This window comes from Hippoglossus stenolepis, chromosome 21, assembly GCF_022539355.2.
Source record: "Hippoglossus stenolepis isolate QCI-W04-F060 chromosome 21, HSTE1.2, whole genome shotgun sequence".
In the NCBI taxonomy this organism is placed as follows: Eukaryota; Metazoa; Chordata; class Actinopteri; order Pleuronectiformes; family Pleuronectidae; genus Hippoglossus; species Hippoglossus stenolepis.
The window spans coordinates 17386485-17403211 of record NC_061503.1 but is presented as its reverse complement, the minus strand read 5'-3'; the positions used below and the strand labels follow the sequence as shown (position 1 = coordinate 17403211).

Genomic DNA, 16727 nt, shown 5'->3' with positions numbered 1-16727 from the left:
GTTGCTTCCTGCACAAACAGGAAGTTGAGGGATTAGGTTTTGGTTGTGGTGGTTGTTGTTGTGTGTCTAACCTCTCGCGCTCACACACCAGTAGCAGGTGGAGTCAGCTGTACCTGACAGCGCCCGAGCCTGTGGAGAGGCCTCTGTGGGAGACAGCACAGTAATGACTCTGTGTTACAGACGAAAAATGATTTAGAAGCTTCTAGAAGCAACAAAGTCGTCCTGTTAAATTCATTCTATAAAACTGGTTCGTTACTGACGACTTTCAGGTCTTGACTACTTATTCAATTGTGTTGATTTGGATGGTGAGAAGAAGTCAGACTGGGAGATATGGGCACAAATATATCAGGAGAAAATGTTTATCAAGATAAATGTCACATTATTATTTCATTTAAGTTTAAAGACTCATTTCTGCTCCCGAGTGAACGCTGGTGGGTTTAAATTATTTATGGGCAGAGAATGACAAACTAAACAATTTATAAATCTGATTTATAAAGAAAATACATAAAACAATATAACACAAGGAAGAAGAAAGTAAAACACCAAACACATCCACATAAAAAGGAGTCATTTTGTCAAATAAATTAGATTTAGATGTGTATTTGGAAGTCATATCTTTCTGAGTGCGACTGAATACGAGCTACGAAACATTAGTTCAGGCAGGCGGTGCTGTGTCCTCCTGTCGGGGGGGCCTCAAGCTGAGCAGCATCAATAATCTCCCCCCCCCCGATCCAACTGACAAATATCTGGAATGGACCAGATTCAGCTCAGAGGCAAAGACGACTGCCTGGTACACATAACTGAGTACAGTTACTCAAGTACAAGTCATTGTAGTTCTATTTAAGTATTAATGTTACACAACACTTCTATTTACTGACATATCAGAGGCACATTACATTTGATCTGACAGCTATAGATTTTACATTGAAACCTCATGATCAGTTTGTAAGTTACGACGCATGATTGTAGACTAAAGGCCTCGTATATCCACATGTGGCTGATTAGACCGATCGGTAATCTGCAATTAACGGCTTCATTAATGCTCAGTGCTATTCATTCTTTATGGGGGTGTTGCGACACAGCAGGCGAAGCAGGCAATTGCCTGGAGCCCCCGGCTGAGAGGAGGCCCTGATAACAGCTGATTACGTTCGTCCACAGCCACGACAATTTAACGAGAACCCCCTTAAATTCTATGATTGGCTTCGTAGAGGAGATTATAACAGGGCCCATGGTTGGAAACCCCCTGACAAGGCCCCTCGCCGCTATCTCTCTGCCAACAGCTTCTTAATTGTAGACGTTTGGTTGAAGACTCCATCGTCTGAATGTGTGTACGATGGAGGTTTGCACTTAAACTTTACTATTATTTATGGATCTGCACAGTCTAAACTCTGTTTATAATTTTGAAAATTGGAATGATGTGGTTTGTTATCATGAGTTTCTTGGGAGGGGGGTGTGGGTTGGTTTGACGTAGGGCCCCACAGGTTCCTTTTGCCGGGGGCCCCCAAAGTGCCTGGAAACGCTCCTGTTTTTCGATCAGTTATAAAACATTAATGAGAACATTGGTGTTTCCAGATTGTGTAAAATCATCATCCTGCACAACACTTCTGTCTTTTTATCTTCTTAATTTATTGATCTTATATATATGACGCATATAAAATTAGTCAGTCCAATAATTCAATATTATGTTGGGTTAATATCACAGTATATTAAAACACTATAAAAGGGACTGCACTTCAATTCAGTGTCTTATGATAAATGCTCTGTCCACGTTGCATATATTGTTTTTACAAAGTATGAATTATTTATATTTCCATATATTGTATGTTTACTTATGTATTGTGTTTTCATCTTATCTCGTCTCATTTCGGAGTAATGGAATATATTCATACTGAGGTTTTGATACTTATCAATGACTAATTATAGATTATGCCCCAAAACATGTGTAGTCAAAATGTGAAAATTACTTTCCACCCTGTGTCAAGTGTTTATTCGTGTTCCAGCTGAACGATGATTCTGAAAGTATTGAATTTGTCTAAAAGCTGAATCACTGAACCCCGGACGTCTTTGGGGTCATAAATAATTGGCCATTAGTCGACATGTGGAGGTGTCACATGTCTGAGAGTGGCTTCCTGCCGTAGGAACAGAGCTGCGCTGTGTAACGTCGTATGAGACTGATTCGGACTCGCAAACAGCCTCTTCTCCTTTCTCCCACAAAGCTTCTTATTGTCCTCTCTCTCTCCTCGGGGACGAAATGTGCTCGCATTGTTCCTCGTATGTGGCCCTTGACTCCCCGTTAGTTCTGACAAGCCGCTTTTTGGAAGATATGATGCACCCTGGGAGTCGCATGAAGAAAGATACAGGCCTTTAAAGGAGAAGGTTGACGTTTTGTGAAATAAGCGACATTTGGGGAGAAAGATCGATACGGTATATATAAAATGGCCGCTAGTAGCTTGTTAGCTTAGCTCAGCCGAACAGAAACCGCAATGTGTTTTGACGTTTCTACGACAGAACGAGGCTAGTTGTTTCCCCACGTTTCAACTTTCGAGCTAAGCTAACAAACTGCTAGCTGTAACTTCATATTCAACATTAACAAATGCAATTAAACATAATTTTAATCTGCAATATTTATGTAATATTTCCTCATGTTATCAGCAATATATGCTACAGACATTGGCTAGTGTAAGAGACTATGTCGTACTTCAGGTAAACTGATCACGCTACAGTCGCAGCAGACACGTGTCACTTGTGGATTCGAATTATTTGTACAACTTCAAAATGCAAATTAAAAATCTAATTTCTCATATTGTCAAACTATTCCTGTGAAGAATTAGAGCTTTTCAAAGCGTAAAGGATAAAAGGTCAAAGATCCTTTATTCTTTTATCTTCATGTGTTTGTTGAAACCCTTTTAAACGAGAGAACAAAAAGTTCTGTGGTTGTTTCACTGTGTGTGTGTGTGTGTGTGTGTGTGTGTGTGGGCAATTTAAAGGAGCCAGACAGTGTGTGTGTGTGTGTTTGTTAGATACATATCAGAGGCGTAGGCGACCAGATTACTGCCTCTCTCTCTCTCTCTCTCTCTCTCTCTCCCCTCATGGATCAGACAGCTGTTCAGCAGCTGTGCGCACAAGTGTGAGAAAATGTGTGTGTCAGGAGAGAGAGGGGAGTGTATGTAAATGTGTGAGAGAGAGAGAGGGAGGGAGAGAACGATAGAAAAGCAGGCCTGTAATTTATGCTGCACCTCCGACCTCATGGCTGTGAGTCTCTGCTGAGGTTTGCTGACGTGAGAAGAACGAGGCCTCGGATCGGAGCTCGGCCTCCACCAGGAAGACGAGGGTGGAGTGAAAAGAGGCAACATGGTTAAAGGGTTTTGCTTCTGCGTGTTCGTCTCAACCGCTGGCTGTCGTTCAGAGATGACAAACTGAAACTGACTGTGAATGAGATTGAAAGAGAATTTCTCGACCTTGGAAACAGCCGCTGAAAGTCCTCGGCTGTGTTTTACTCAAACTCAATCTTCTCCTTCAGCAGCTGGAGGTGGAGATGTTTTTATATTAAGACTCTTACAACCAACCGTCGGGAATGAAAAGTAAAATACTGCTCGTGTCACTCGGTCTAGTCCTTTTGCTTATTTCCTGTTTTTCTCTGGTTTTGAAACACTTACATACAACTTTCTATAATTGTACTATATACAATTAATAGTTTTTAGTTTACCATGGTGAAATACATCCATACAGCATGCTATACTCTGCCTATATACGTATAAACAGTCTAATATGCATATATAAATATTCCAGTATCGCCTTGTGCTTATGTACAAATACAGTTTTACATGCTTGGTCAATCATCCTGTGCCACTGCACTTTACTCAATAACATTTCAATACAAACAGTATTTCTGTAGTTAAAGGTATATATTATGTACATATTCTGTATTTTCTAATTTAATTCTTTAATTGGATTCTATTGCCTTTCTGTGTTTTTTAGTTTCCTCTTGTCTACGTCGACTTCGGTCTGCGGATCAATAAAGTTTGATCTTATCTTATAATTGAACATCTCAATTTCCTTCTCCTGTGAAGCTTCTGAGCAAACGTGAGCTTTTCATCACCTAAACGAGTTTTTATTTCCACTCCCTGAACTCATCGTGTTCATGGGATCGAGGCTCTCAGTGCTGGGTGGGGAGAAGCAGCTACAGCTTAATCAGGCTTGAGGGGAACACACACACACACACACACACACACACACACACACACATCTACTCATCTAAAGAGTTGTTCTCTCCATCCTGTTTTCTCTCTGCAGGCCTCCACCCACACAGACTCATGAGCCCTGTTTGTTCTGGGTGGACACAGATATTTAGCGTTTTGTGTAAATGGGTTTTCCGCTCGTTTAATGTGTCTTTTAAGACAGATAAACTCAAACTGAGAGAAAGGCGGTCGAGCAGGTTGTTTCCATGCTGGAGAATGAGCGGCAGAGATTCCGTGATGTGAGACTACAAGTGGGAGGATGTTGGTTTTTGTAAAGTCCAATGACGAGCAGATGACTGTACGAAACGGAAAATCAAACACTGAGCAGACACAGGAGTCACGAAACCAACAATTGATTGATCCCACTAACAAGTATAGACTGAATATAAAGATAGACGACATCACAGCTGCACTAAAGCATCTGGATTGCACCCTGCTGGCCTGATGCACTACAGGTCATAAACCCTGCCTCCTCCGTGTTAGCAAATGGGACATGGACCGAACTGAAAAGTCAAAGTTTCTGTCATTTTGGGTCATTCGTTCACATTCAAGTGTAATTTTTTGGAGTAAGTTGGATTTCAATTAGTTATTTGATGCTATAAAATTAGGTGAAACATTGTGATTGACAGCTAAGACGGACAGTTGACAGGTCGAGCATGTGCGTCAGCGGGACCTCGATACCACGGCTCCATTCCCACAATCGCCACTTTGATCAATCATATTTTCATTAGGAATCAACGGGGTTGGGACCACACACTGGGAAGAAAATAATGGATAACCTTTTAAGGAACATGAGAAAAACGGGATATCACAGACAGAGTTGACAGCAGAGACCAGTTTAAATTTGTTTATTTGGAACCCTTCTCCAAATCACGTCTGTAATTTTTCCATTTCACAAAATATTTACAAAAAAAGATACTTTTATGTTGTTGTTTTTTTATGTCGACTGTCGTAACAGCTCATTTTTAGGATGATGAACCGTTGCTTACATCTCGCAGTCCAGTCTTGTTCTTTTTAGAAAAAGTTCCATGAAAAAAATTCCTCCCACCATTTTTTTTTCTCTTTCACACACACAGTTATTTTCTCCAACCATTGTTCTTCTTTTTTGAGTGCTTTAAAAAAAACTCTTCCTTGCATGCTTTCAGCTGCAAACAGGAAGCCAAGAGCTCGTGTGCTTATTGAGAGGAAGTGACATCTTTGCCCTGCAGGAAGTACAATTACAGCATCATCAGATCCTCCAGATGCTTGATTGGTTTGGTCTGTCCATTCTTGCCTTTTGGCTCTAAAATCAGAGTCTCTCTGGACAAGCGTTACGCCTACGGTTGTACCAAATAAGACAAAGTCATAGTAATTACTAGACGGAAACAGTCTTTGTCAGAAGATTTTCTGTCCTGTGGGAAGCCTGGCAGCAGGAAGGGAGTGCTAAGGATAAGGGCTGAAACTCGGAGGGGACACCCGGCCCTTCAGATGCAGCTCTACTGTCCCTCTGTGGGTCAGCGTCTGTAGTCCAGGCATAACAAGGCGTCCACAAGTGCATTGTGGGTGTTCCATGGAAGAGCGTTTTTGTGTTCAAGCCGTACAATCCATCCCTGAACTCAGCAAAGAAAGGAAGAAATGCCACGATGATTTAAGAAAATAGAGAAACGAAGGAGCCGCGGTCCCTCGTTTAAAGGATCAATCAAACAAAGTCAGCTGGGCAGAGAAAAATATGACGCTAATAACATAAGGCAACTGACCTCAGTATAACTGGAGGGGTGATTATATCAGAAAAACATGAGACGCTGGATTGGAAAGCTCAACGGCGTTTTGTTTTCCCTTTAGCCTCAGCGAGAAGCCATGAAGGTGTGAGAAGACTTTCTATTCAAAGTTCATTTTATATCAACCCATCTCCTGCTCTATAAATAAAAAGGATGCATCTCATCCTCGGCTCTTCGGCTTCTCTCGTTCCGAGCGTAAAATGCTGAGCTGAGTTGTGCCAGAGTGAGCGGGTTGGCTGTTTATGCATTTTACGTATAATACACTACATGAAACACTGACCGAAAGTAAAGAGAGGAAGAAAAATAAAAACACGTAGAGATCGACCCTGCCCCCGAATGTGTGTACATGCTCTAGATCTGTGTGTGGATATAAACATTAATTTATTTTAATGTGTGTATAGTATAACTGCATTAAGATTTTTTTCCAGTTAGTAAGTCGGTAACGGTGTGCTATATTGGTGCCTGTCTCTATATGTGTGTGTGTGTGTGTGTGTGTGTGTGTGTGTGTGTGTGTGTGTGTGTGTGTGTGTGTGTGTGTGTGTGTGTGTGTGTGTGTGTGTGTGTGTGTGTGTGTACTCTTGTTAGCTGGTGACGTAGTGCTTTGTAGAGGGCTGCCCATACAGCCCGTAGAAATCTGCGTGTCTGTGTGTCTGTGAGGCGTCAATCCAGTCCCTCACTGCCAATCCCTGCATGGACGGACCTCCAGACGCCAGGCCAGGTGGAGGGGGGTAGTCTTGGGCGCTGACCCAGGGGAAGGAGCCCGAGCGCGGGTATGGGGGGTGGCTACGGTGACCCGACACCGAGGGCACTCCGGAGCAGTAGCAGTTATCCATCGTACACACCAGGATCTTGCGGCCGCCGTACTGCGGCAGCACGGCCTGCTGGGAGGAGTGGGAGGAGCTGCTGCCTCCGGGAGCAAAGTGCGAGGAGCCAAACACGGTGCCCGAGTGATGGTTAGTCAGCGAGCCACTTCCGCTCCCTGTCCCGCCGCTCTCACTGATGTGAGGCGGGCCGCAGGGGCCGAGCGGCTGCTGATTGGTGGACTGGCCCTCTCCAGAAGCAGAGCTGGAGCCCAGGTAGGGCTGCTTGGCGAGCGATGAGGAAGAAGAGGAGGAAGAGGAGGAGTCCTTGAAACCTGGAGCGGCGGTTTTTCCTACGCTCCCGTTCCCCTCTGGAAAGGCAGTGGAATGTTTCCGTTTCTCCGCTCCAGAGCCAGAGCTCTGACCGCTGGGATAGGCAGGAACGGACTGCAGGAAGGTCGAGGGAGGGGTGAGGGGAGCTGAGAGAGACAAGGTGTGAAACAAGAGGAGATAAGTGGTGATTCAAATTAAAACACATTCAGGCCCTGCATTTAAACCTTTTCCGTGTGTTTCACATCCTACCTTCCATTGTTCTCTTCAAGCTCTTCTCTCTTTTCGAGATTTCAGAAAGGAATAGTTTGGAGTTTAGATTCCCAACTTTGTAAGGAGGGAGACTGCTGCCCATACATGCCTGAGACCTGCAGCGAGGGCCAAGAGACAAAGTACAAGATAAGACGTCTGCTTGGAAACATCACCTGCATCTAACAGAACCACATGCAAAAAAAGGTAAAAGAATCGAGGTACGAGTCTCCCACCTGTCTGTGAGGATTTTAACCGGTTTGGTGTTTTTCATGAAGCTCAGCTCCTCTGCTTTGCCGAAGGCCGTGTGGATGGAGCTCAGCAGCTTCTGGGCCTCGTGGCGCTGTTCCCCCAGAGCCAGAACCTGGGCAGAGTTCTCCTGACAGAACCGAGCCTGAGCCCGGTCCAGAGCCTCCAGTGTCCGACCGAGATCCTCCTCCAGGATCTGGTGCATCCGCTGGTACTGCAGGCGCACCTCCTCTTTCAGCTCACACACCCTGTCCTGTGAACAAACATGGACGCACAAATCTCAACCTCAATCTACTCTGAACTGATCTTATTATGTAACACAACACGCAGAGTCTCTTAAAATGTGCGTAGCTGCGTCTACGCCCACAGAGCAGGGTGAAAACCACATACCTCCACCACACACTTGTCTGAGTCGAGTTTACAAAGCTGCTCTTCGATCTCCTGCACTCGTTCCTCCACACGCTCCTGCTGTCTTAACAGGGTTTGCTGTGAAGAGAGAAACAGACACTTAGAAGAAACTCTTTTAGCGTTGAGAAGTTGTAACCTCAGTTAGCCACTAGCATCCCCTCCCCATGCCTGAGATATTAGGATCCGGGAGGCGGCTAATTTAGTCTCCATCCAACACACAATCCCTGTGGGGGAGGTGGGAGGGGGATGCTGTCATAGCAACCAACAGCTATTTTGTGTTTTTAGTGAGTGAGGTCTAATGTGGGGGGGGGCAGGGGCAGCAAGCAGCGATAGATAAATGGGCTCCTGCAGCTCTGCCCTCCCCTCAGTCCACCTCCTCTCCTCTGTCCTACGTTTCTAAAACACGTGTATCCACGGAGCCGAGGCTGCTCCGCGAGCTGTAGTACGGTTGTGGCAACAGCACTTGTTATTTTTGGGATGATGATGATGGCATGTGAACACCAGCAGACGCTGTTCAAGCCCAACGGAAGTGCTCAGCTGGTGGCCAAAATAAATGGTCCCCGGCGAGATGGAAAAATCCTTTATGTTGCTCAGTGCATTGAATAAGTCAGAGAGTGAGAACGTCATTGAAGCAGCTTTGCTAATCCTTCACGTTATAAATATTTAATGTGACGTATGAGCAATGCACGCTCGACATTTAATGATAGAGAGACAAACTGATAAGATGGTACAGAGCGAAAATAATGTGCTAATGCTAATATGATCCAGATATTAATAAACAAGACGAGGAGTCTGCAGCTGTGCCAGCAGCTCTGGGAGCTAAATGCTAACATTAACATGCTCACAATGACAATGCTACCACCATGCTAATGCTAAGCAGTAGCATTGTTTTCATCATTTTCTAATGCAGTTTGCATGCTTACATTTGCTAATTAGCACTAAAGATTAGCACAGCGGGAGCATTTTCACACCTGAAAGTCTGAACTAAGCTTCGTGTCTTTGTTCCATTGTTTACATTTGATCTGGTTAGTTTGGTTTCACATTGAAATTTAGGGAGCGCACGTAAGCATTTTGTATCACATCCATTCGTCTACATATACTTGACATCGGCTTGTAGTTGTTTCGTTTTATCCGGAACGAGACCACCTCTTTTGGCTGGACTCAATTTTGGTCGTCGGCCTGGACTGTCGTTCGAAGAACCTTTCACACCTTTAATTTTGGTTGGGACTACACTCAAAAGTCCAAATGTCGACCAAACTAGGGAGGTGTCATATACTGTGAAGTGTCAGTAAACAGTATGTGCAGGTAGTTATCGGTAAAACTAAAAACAAACTAAGGCTGCAGTTAGCAATTCATTCATTGATTAATCCACCAATTATTTCTTTTAAGTCTTCAGTTTTGTTCTACAAAATAACAGTGAATGCTCCTAATATCCCACAGAGATCTTTTCAAAATGCTTGTATTGACCAACAAAGAGTCACACACTAATTATATTTAATTAACTATCGTAAAATATCAGCTGAATCAAGCTGAAACACGCAAATCTTTGATGTTTTTGCCGTTCATAATTTTTTTAATATCCATTAAGCGATGAGTCACAAGGTTAAATTTCAAGGCAACAGATTAAAAATGAGGCGATCACCGTGTTAATTAAATTTATGCAGTTAAATATTCATGTCTGTGCCAAACTTTCACAACAATCCATCCAACTGATATTTTACCCAAAAACCATGACATCAACCTCCTCAGGCGCTAGAGGAAAGAAGTCAGGGGATGAGTCAGTGGGATTCATCCTCTGGGGACCATGAATGCTAGCATAACATTTTAATGCCAATCCATATAACAGTTGTTGAGATATTTCATTTTCGACCAACGCGGTGGAATGAGCAAACTGACAGCTGCTGGCGTGGTTCAAAACCTGAATCTTCCATTAATCCCACGAGTCAATAATCAGTTGTTTTTCACAGGCTGAAGGTCTTATCACATACCACCATCATCATCATCATCATCTTCATCGTCCTCACAATCCAATCATGCCAAGCAAACAGCAACTGATTTTATCATTAGTTCCCAGTGTGATCAACTGGCGTGGAGCCTGATAGGACTGAAAACCTGCATACTCCTGGGCCTCAGTGGCACATGTTTGGGAACCATTGCCCTAGATATCTTTTTCACACACACACACACACACACACACACACACACACCACACACACACACACACACACAGTTGGCATGGTTAGATCCAGGACTGTGACCTGGTTGTGCTGATTGATTGAGTTAGGCGCCGAGCAGAAGCCAGGGGAAAAACAGGGTCGAAGGAGCTGAAGCTTCCCAGAGAGGGTGTGTGTGTGTGTGTGTGGGGGGTGTGGGGGGTATGAGGGTGGCGGTGGGGGGGCAAGTGGATGTATGGGATACCTTTGGGGGAGGAAAAGCCGGGGCGTAAAGAGGGGAGGGTGCTCTTAAGCTGTCATTTCACCAAAACCTCTTTTCCATCAGAGCCACCAGAGCAGGGCCAGGGGGAAGGTCGGGCCTCGCCTGCGGTGACTGGTAGATGGTGTGAGCGGTGAAGAGCAGGACAGTGGCTGTAAGGTGGTGTGTGTGTGTGTGTGTGTGTGTGTGTGTGTGTGTGTGTGTGTGTGTGTGTGTGTGTGTGTGTGTGTAGGGAGGGAGGGGCTGGGTCCACTCTAAATTCCATTGTCACATTCAACATGGAGGATGCATTAGTCGTCAGCACCACGAAGACAGGTTTATGGATTAGGGCTGATGTGACTGAAATCAATGTCACTGTGTTAATCAGATTATTATCACATGATCATATAACGTTATTAAAATATATAGAAATGTACCACATAGGCTTTTTTTCTTTTCAAATTGTGACCTAGATACATTTTACTGTTGAAGATAAACTCACTGAACTGTCACACGGTTTCTAAATTATCTCAATTTATTAACGGGTTTTGCTTTTTTCAGCCGACATGTGCACAGATAGAGATTTATCAGCTAATATCATCAGATTTACTAGAGCTCACGTTATTTCAGATAAGTGACCTTCGTATCACGTTGTGGCAAATTAATGCAAAGTAGAGTGGGACTGATGTAGATTTCAGATGCATATTAATCTTTAAAAACTGCGGATGATTCCTAAGACGTCATTATCAAAGCTTCATAACAAAAATGTAATTGAGGCCTGATGTTTTACAGTTAACGGCTTTACTGTTATGGAAAACTTAACAGTAAAGCTGAAAAAAGTCGACTCATAATCACACAACTCTTGTTGCCACAACGCAGTTTGTTTATATTACGACTGTAAAAATATCTGACTCAACACAAGTCACACTCTTTTATGCAAAAATTGAAGGGATCCTTTTCTTTTGTGTTCATGCCAAACAAGTTATTATGATGTAATATGATATTACATCACATATTATTTTATGATGGCTGCATCAGGGGCAAAAACTCCTGAATTAATCAGGCTCTACTTATTGCCCAGTCTGATTATAGATAATGTCGTAAAAGCCGTTGATGTGGAGGATTGTGATAATACAGCTTTAGAATTCAGGCCAGGTTCCGCCCGCCCTTCCCGAGCCTCAGGTGTCCCATTAACTCATAAAGTTAAGCTGAGTCATAGCATCACCAACAGGAAACACACCCTCCCATGACTCGCTTGAACAGGGTGTTCGGTGAACTTTGTGAGTCAGTCAGCGGTGGAGCCTTCGCGGTTCCACCTCTGACTGAATGTCTGACAAATAAAAATGAGGAGGGGGTTGGGGTGTGAATTCTGCTTCTGCTCTACTGACGACAGCGAGCACCAGACCCCAGGGAGGAGAAGAGGTTAATAAAAAACCAGAAGTAGACTGCAGAATCAAGTGACGAATCACTTTAATCCCCCTCCCTCTTGACTGCACTCCCACCCACCCACCCACCCCCTCCTCCACTCACAACTGGCGATCCCTGAGCTAGGATGCACCTGTGCTGGGGAGATAAGGCCCTCTGTGGGCCCCTCATTGTTCCACCCTCCACTGCATTGTTTGTCATTCCAACAGATGAGGACGCAGGCTAGAGTGGATCACAGCTGAAAAATGCATGAGATAGACGAACGCAGACGCTAAAAACCCTCCAAATGCAATTGTCTCTTAAAATTCTCTTTTTGATTGAGTGAAGTGATTTAGTAAAGATGACGGAGGAAAGATCCTGAAAGCTTTGAGCCCAAGAAACGCGATGTTACGGGGAAAGGACATTGAATTATGTTAAAATGTGTCCTTTGTTCTGGTGACGTTTGGCGACAAAGTGGATTAAAAATATTTTCCTTCCTGGTTCTTTCCTGTGATGCAAAAATACATTTCTGTTAAATGAGTCAACGTTTATTGATCACTCACGAATTCTTGCATATGTGGATGGAACCTTCATTATTGAGTAATCTACCAATGATGCTCATGATTGGTCAATTAGAAATTCTCATCAAGTTTCCTGGAGATCAAAGTGATGTCACCAAATATCGTGTTTTGTTTGACCAACGGCCCAAAACCCCAAATATAACTAGTTTATTATCATAAAGGACGAAGAAAATGGAAAATCTTCCCATCCGTGAAGCTGGAAACAGAAAACTTCTGCTATTTTTGCTTGGTTTCAGTTCTACTTCAAGATCTCTGACACCCAATCTCTGTATTTTGGTTTTCTCTCGACCGCTTCACACTTTGCATCAACAAGACATGTATGAGGAAGACTGTGTTTATTTGATGTACGTGCATAATATTGAATTCTTCTTACTCGGATGTCGTTGCGTCTCAGCTCCACGTCAGTGACGGCGTGGCTGTGGCTAGGGTTGCAGCGGGCGAAGCAGCAGTACTGACACACCGCCGTCTGCTCGGCCTCGCAGTGGTACAACCTGTACTCGTCGTGCTGCGGGCAAGTCCAGGCCTTCACCGCCTCCGCCTCCACCAACAGGTGCCCCAGGGCTGAGCACGGCTGCTGCAGGTGTGTCTGGACGTGGGACTGGCAGCACGGGGCGTTGCAGCGCAGGCAGACTTTCACTGCCGGGAGCGGTGGGCCTCGGCGGCACAGGATGCACTGCAGCGCCGGCGTGGTGGCCTTCTCCACGCTCAGGGCGTTGTACTTCTCGACTATGTTGGACAGTTTGTGGTTCTTCTCCAGGCTGGGCTTCTGCGTATAAGCATGATTGCACTCGGGGCAGCGGGCCAGCGAGGACTCTTTGGCCCAGGCCTCGCTGATGCAGCCCCGGCAGAAGTTGTGCTTACAGGGCAGCTGGATGGGATCTGCGAACACGTGCAGGCAGATGGGGCAGATGAGCTCCTCCTCAAAACAGTTCCTCCACGTCTCAGCCATGTCAGAGGCCATCATGGTGCAGGCAGGCATACACTAACTGTTCCCCTCTTCTCCCAGACCTCAAGGCCGAGCAGGAAACCGGACACTCTCAGAGTGTGTCTTCAGAAAGAAATAGATAAAAACAGACTCGATGGCGTCCTGAAAGATCAAAGCCAACACTTTCAACCTGGAGTCTCCCTGACAGATGACGAGTATATTGCTTATTTCTGCAGCATGGAGGGCGAATTCCAGAAAACTGACCTGCGAAGGCCTGGGGCGAGGGTGACAACACCTTGGTGATGTCGACACACACACACACACACACACACACAGCAGGAGCTGACGTTACACAGATTACAGTAAACGCTGCTATAATTTCCTCTAAATCACACACACGCACACACACACAGGGCCTGGCTTCACAGATTCTATGTGTTTTACAGGCCTACAGGAAGCCTCTCCACTACAGGTACACCACCAAATGCAAAACAAGGCACAGAGCAACTAAACAGCCACACAACTCAACGTGACCATGGAAAAGACACTTGATCCTTTTATTTGTCTTGCTTCTCACATGGGTTGACTGCACAAGGAGTCCACACCCTGATTACTATCCCAAATAGCTTTTCTCTTTCTTTTTTTTAAAGACCCTGAATCTGTTAGATCAGGAGCTCAAGGACGCATGAAACCCTGTGAATAATCACCACGCAGGCAGGCAGAAAGGCTTTTGTCCGCTGAATCATAAATAAGCATCCGAGCAGCCTCCACCACCACCAGCACCACTATCACCGGTTTAATTATACATACGAGACGGGAAATGGTGCCTCGCAGGTCGGATTAGCAGCACGGGAACCTCCGGGAGCTTCAATCTGACATGGAAGCGACATGAGACGAAGTTCTCGCATACCTGAACACAACAAGGCCTCGGCTCTCTCTGCCCTGTATCGATTTATAATCCCATCAAACCATCGTTTCCAGGCTGCATAGCTAATGGTCGAGTCCGGCTCCTGCGCACAAAACAAAGGGTTTGATCCGCAGGAATGTCGCGGAGCTTTTCTGCTTCTTCTTCCTCCTCTTCCTCTATCCAACCATCAAATATCTGTGCTACTCGAACCAGTTCACCTATTTCGCCGATCTCCACTTCAACCTTTTAGCCAACAACATATTTATCCCACTTCCTTATCTCGGTCGAATTAGCTCACCTCACCATTTTCCACCGTGGCACAGGTACAGATAAACAGCTAATGCTGCTAGCTGCTAACGACGCTAGTGCTCATTGTGATTATGATCTAAAAGGCGGCCATGTTTGCGTTTTATATCATATTCAAAGTGGTAAAACATATAAAAATACACCCCGCTGATCTTAAAGGGGCCGTCGCTTTTCTTTCTGTCCTTGTTGGGGCTAGCTGTCATCAGCCATCTTGTAAATCCTCATTAGAAAACAGGAGATATCCGCCGTTGGAGAAGCTGCGTTTCCCTCGAGCTGGCTCACCTGAGAAGTCCGAGGATTCAAAAAGAGCCAACACGCGTCTTTCTGTTCACAGAAGAATAACGAATAAAAAAAAAAACAACTCCTGGTTTTCGCAGCTCCACAGTCTCGAGCTTCACTTCTTATTTTAGATTTTTCTCTCGGGGCCTGGTTCGGTGTCTGTGTCCGGGGGGAGGAGACCTGGTTTAAACAGCCAACACGGTGCTGAACAACAATAACCTCTTCCTCTTCTTCTTCTTCTTCTTCTACTTCTTCTTCTTCTTTTCTCTCCTCCTCTTCTTCTTTCTCTCTATCGGTCTCCGGACAGAGGAGGAATGCAGCCGAGCCGCTCCACAAACCACAGCAACACGCACACACACACACACACACACACACAGTCACACCGGACATCCGCCCGCAGCTTTTCAGAACAAAAGACCGGGTTCCACAGTAGATGAATATATATATATACACAGAGCTTTAGTATTTACATCCCAGTGTCGAAGAGTCACAGTGAAGGGAGGAGAAGAAGTTCCCCGACATGATGGATTATATCATGCATCTGAGTTGTGTGTCTTTTGTCTGGTTGCATTGTGTCTTTGTCCTTGTTTTTTTTATCTCCTCCTGGTTGTTGTGAGTCTTCGTGGTTGTTGTGGCATTGTGCTTGTATTGAGTCCCTGAGGTGGTTTTCTGGAGTTGTGAGTCTATTTTGTTTTGATGTTGTGGTTGTTTTGGGTCTCTGCGGTTGTTTTGTGTAGTTGAGATCGTTTTATGTTATTGTGGTCATTTTGTGTCAGAGTCATTTTAACTCTCTGTGGTCGCTTTTCTGTCATTGTGGCTATTTTTGAGTCTCTGTGGTCGTTTCTTGTTGTTGTGGTTGTTTTGAGTGGTGGCTTTGACTCTCTCCGTGCGCCTGATGTGCGTCGTGGTTATTTTTGTGTCATTGTGGCCGTTTTGAGTCTCTGTGGTCGTCTTGACTCGATGGGGTCATTTTCTGCTGCTGTCGTTGTTTTGACTCACCGTGGTCATTTCGTGTGGTTGAAGTTGTTTTGTGTTGTCGTGGTCCTTTCGCGTCACTTTTGTCATTTTGTGTCTTTGTATGATAAGAACTACATAAATTAACAGAAATCATCTTTATGAAGACACATGTATTTAACGTGTACTTTCACTTTTTAGTTTGGCCCATGTCCCATCCACTAACATAGAGGAGGTTGGTTTTATACTGCAGTCAGCCACCAGGGGGGCGATTAAGATGATTTGGCTTCACTTTTGGGATCTGCCACGTCGTCCATTTTTACAGTCTATGCTCAGTACAGACATACGATATAAACTCATTTTCCAATTAATTTCACACAAACTAATGTTTTATTAATGTGTATGTTGAATAACATCTCACATACTTAAGAACATGATTTAATTCAAGCGTGTACATTTTTGTATTCTAAGCTTTATTCTGAAGCCTCCACAGGTCGGATCCGGGCTGTCACGGGCGGACTTGACGCACTTTTCTGGGCAACATCAGCCGCCCCCACCTCCTCTTCCTCCTCCTCTTCCTCCTCTTCCTCCTCCTCCTCCCCCTCCCTTCTTCCGGATCAACGCTACGGCCGTCACGTGACCTGTCACACAACTGATGTGTGTCACGTTTTCACCGGGAGGAGCTGAGGGATGAACCGGGACGAAGGGCAGGGATTCATACTTAAAGGGCTTATTGCATCTGTTAATGGCCCGTCCGCTTTCCCTGTGCCCGTGTGCGTGTGCGTGTGTGTTGATGGATAATATAACTGTGATAATCCTGTAATATTCCCTGTGACATTAAAGGAACAATCCCTAGACACAATAATCTGGAGAATATCAATCGTAGCTTCCATTTACGATTACAATAAAAAATGAATGAAAAAAAGCA

The 16727-nt window shown here is 44.7% G+C and overlaps 1 protein-coding gene across 1 annotated transcript; it reads right to left on the bottom strand.

The window, feature by feature from the left end:
* Positions 1 to 5071: 5071 nt before the first annotated feature.
* Positions 5072 to 15225, bottom strand: trim8b (tripartite motif containing 8b). Its single transcript, XM_035145546.2, has 6 exons — positions 14849 to 15225; positions 12802 to 13476; positions 8014 to 8109; positions 7611 to 7876; positions 7378 to 7493; positions 5072 to 7274 (listed from the first exon to the last, which is right to left on the bottom strand). Exons 2-6 carry the CDS (start codon positions 13405 to 13407, stop codon positions 6577 to 6579), a joined length of 1782 nt encoding a protein of 593 aa, XP_035001437.1. The 5' UTR covers positions 13408 to 13476; positions 14849 to 15225; the 3' UTR covers positions 5072 to 6576.
* Positions 15226 to 16727: the final 1502 nt, after the last annotated feature.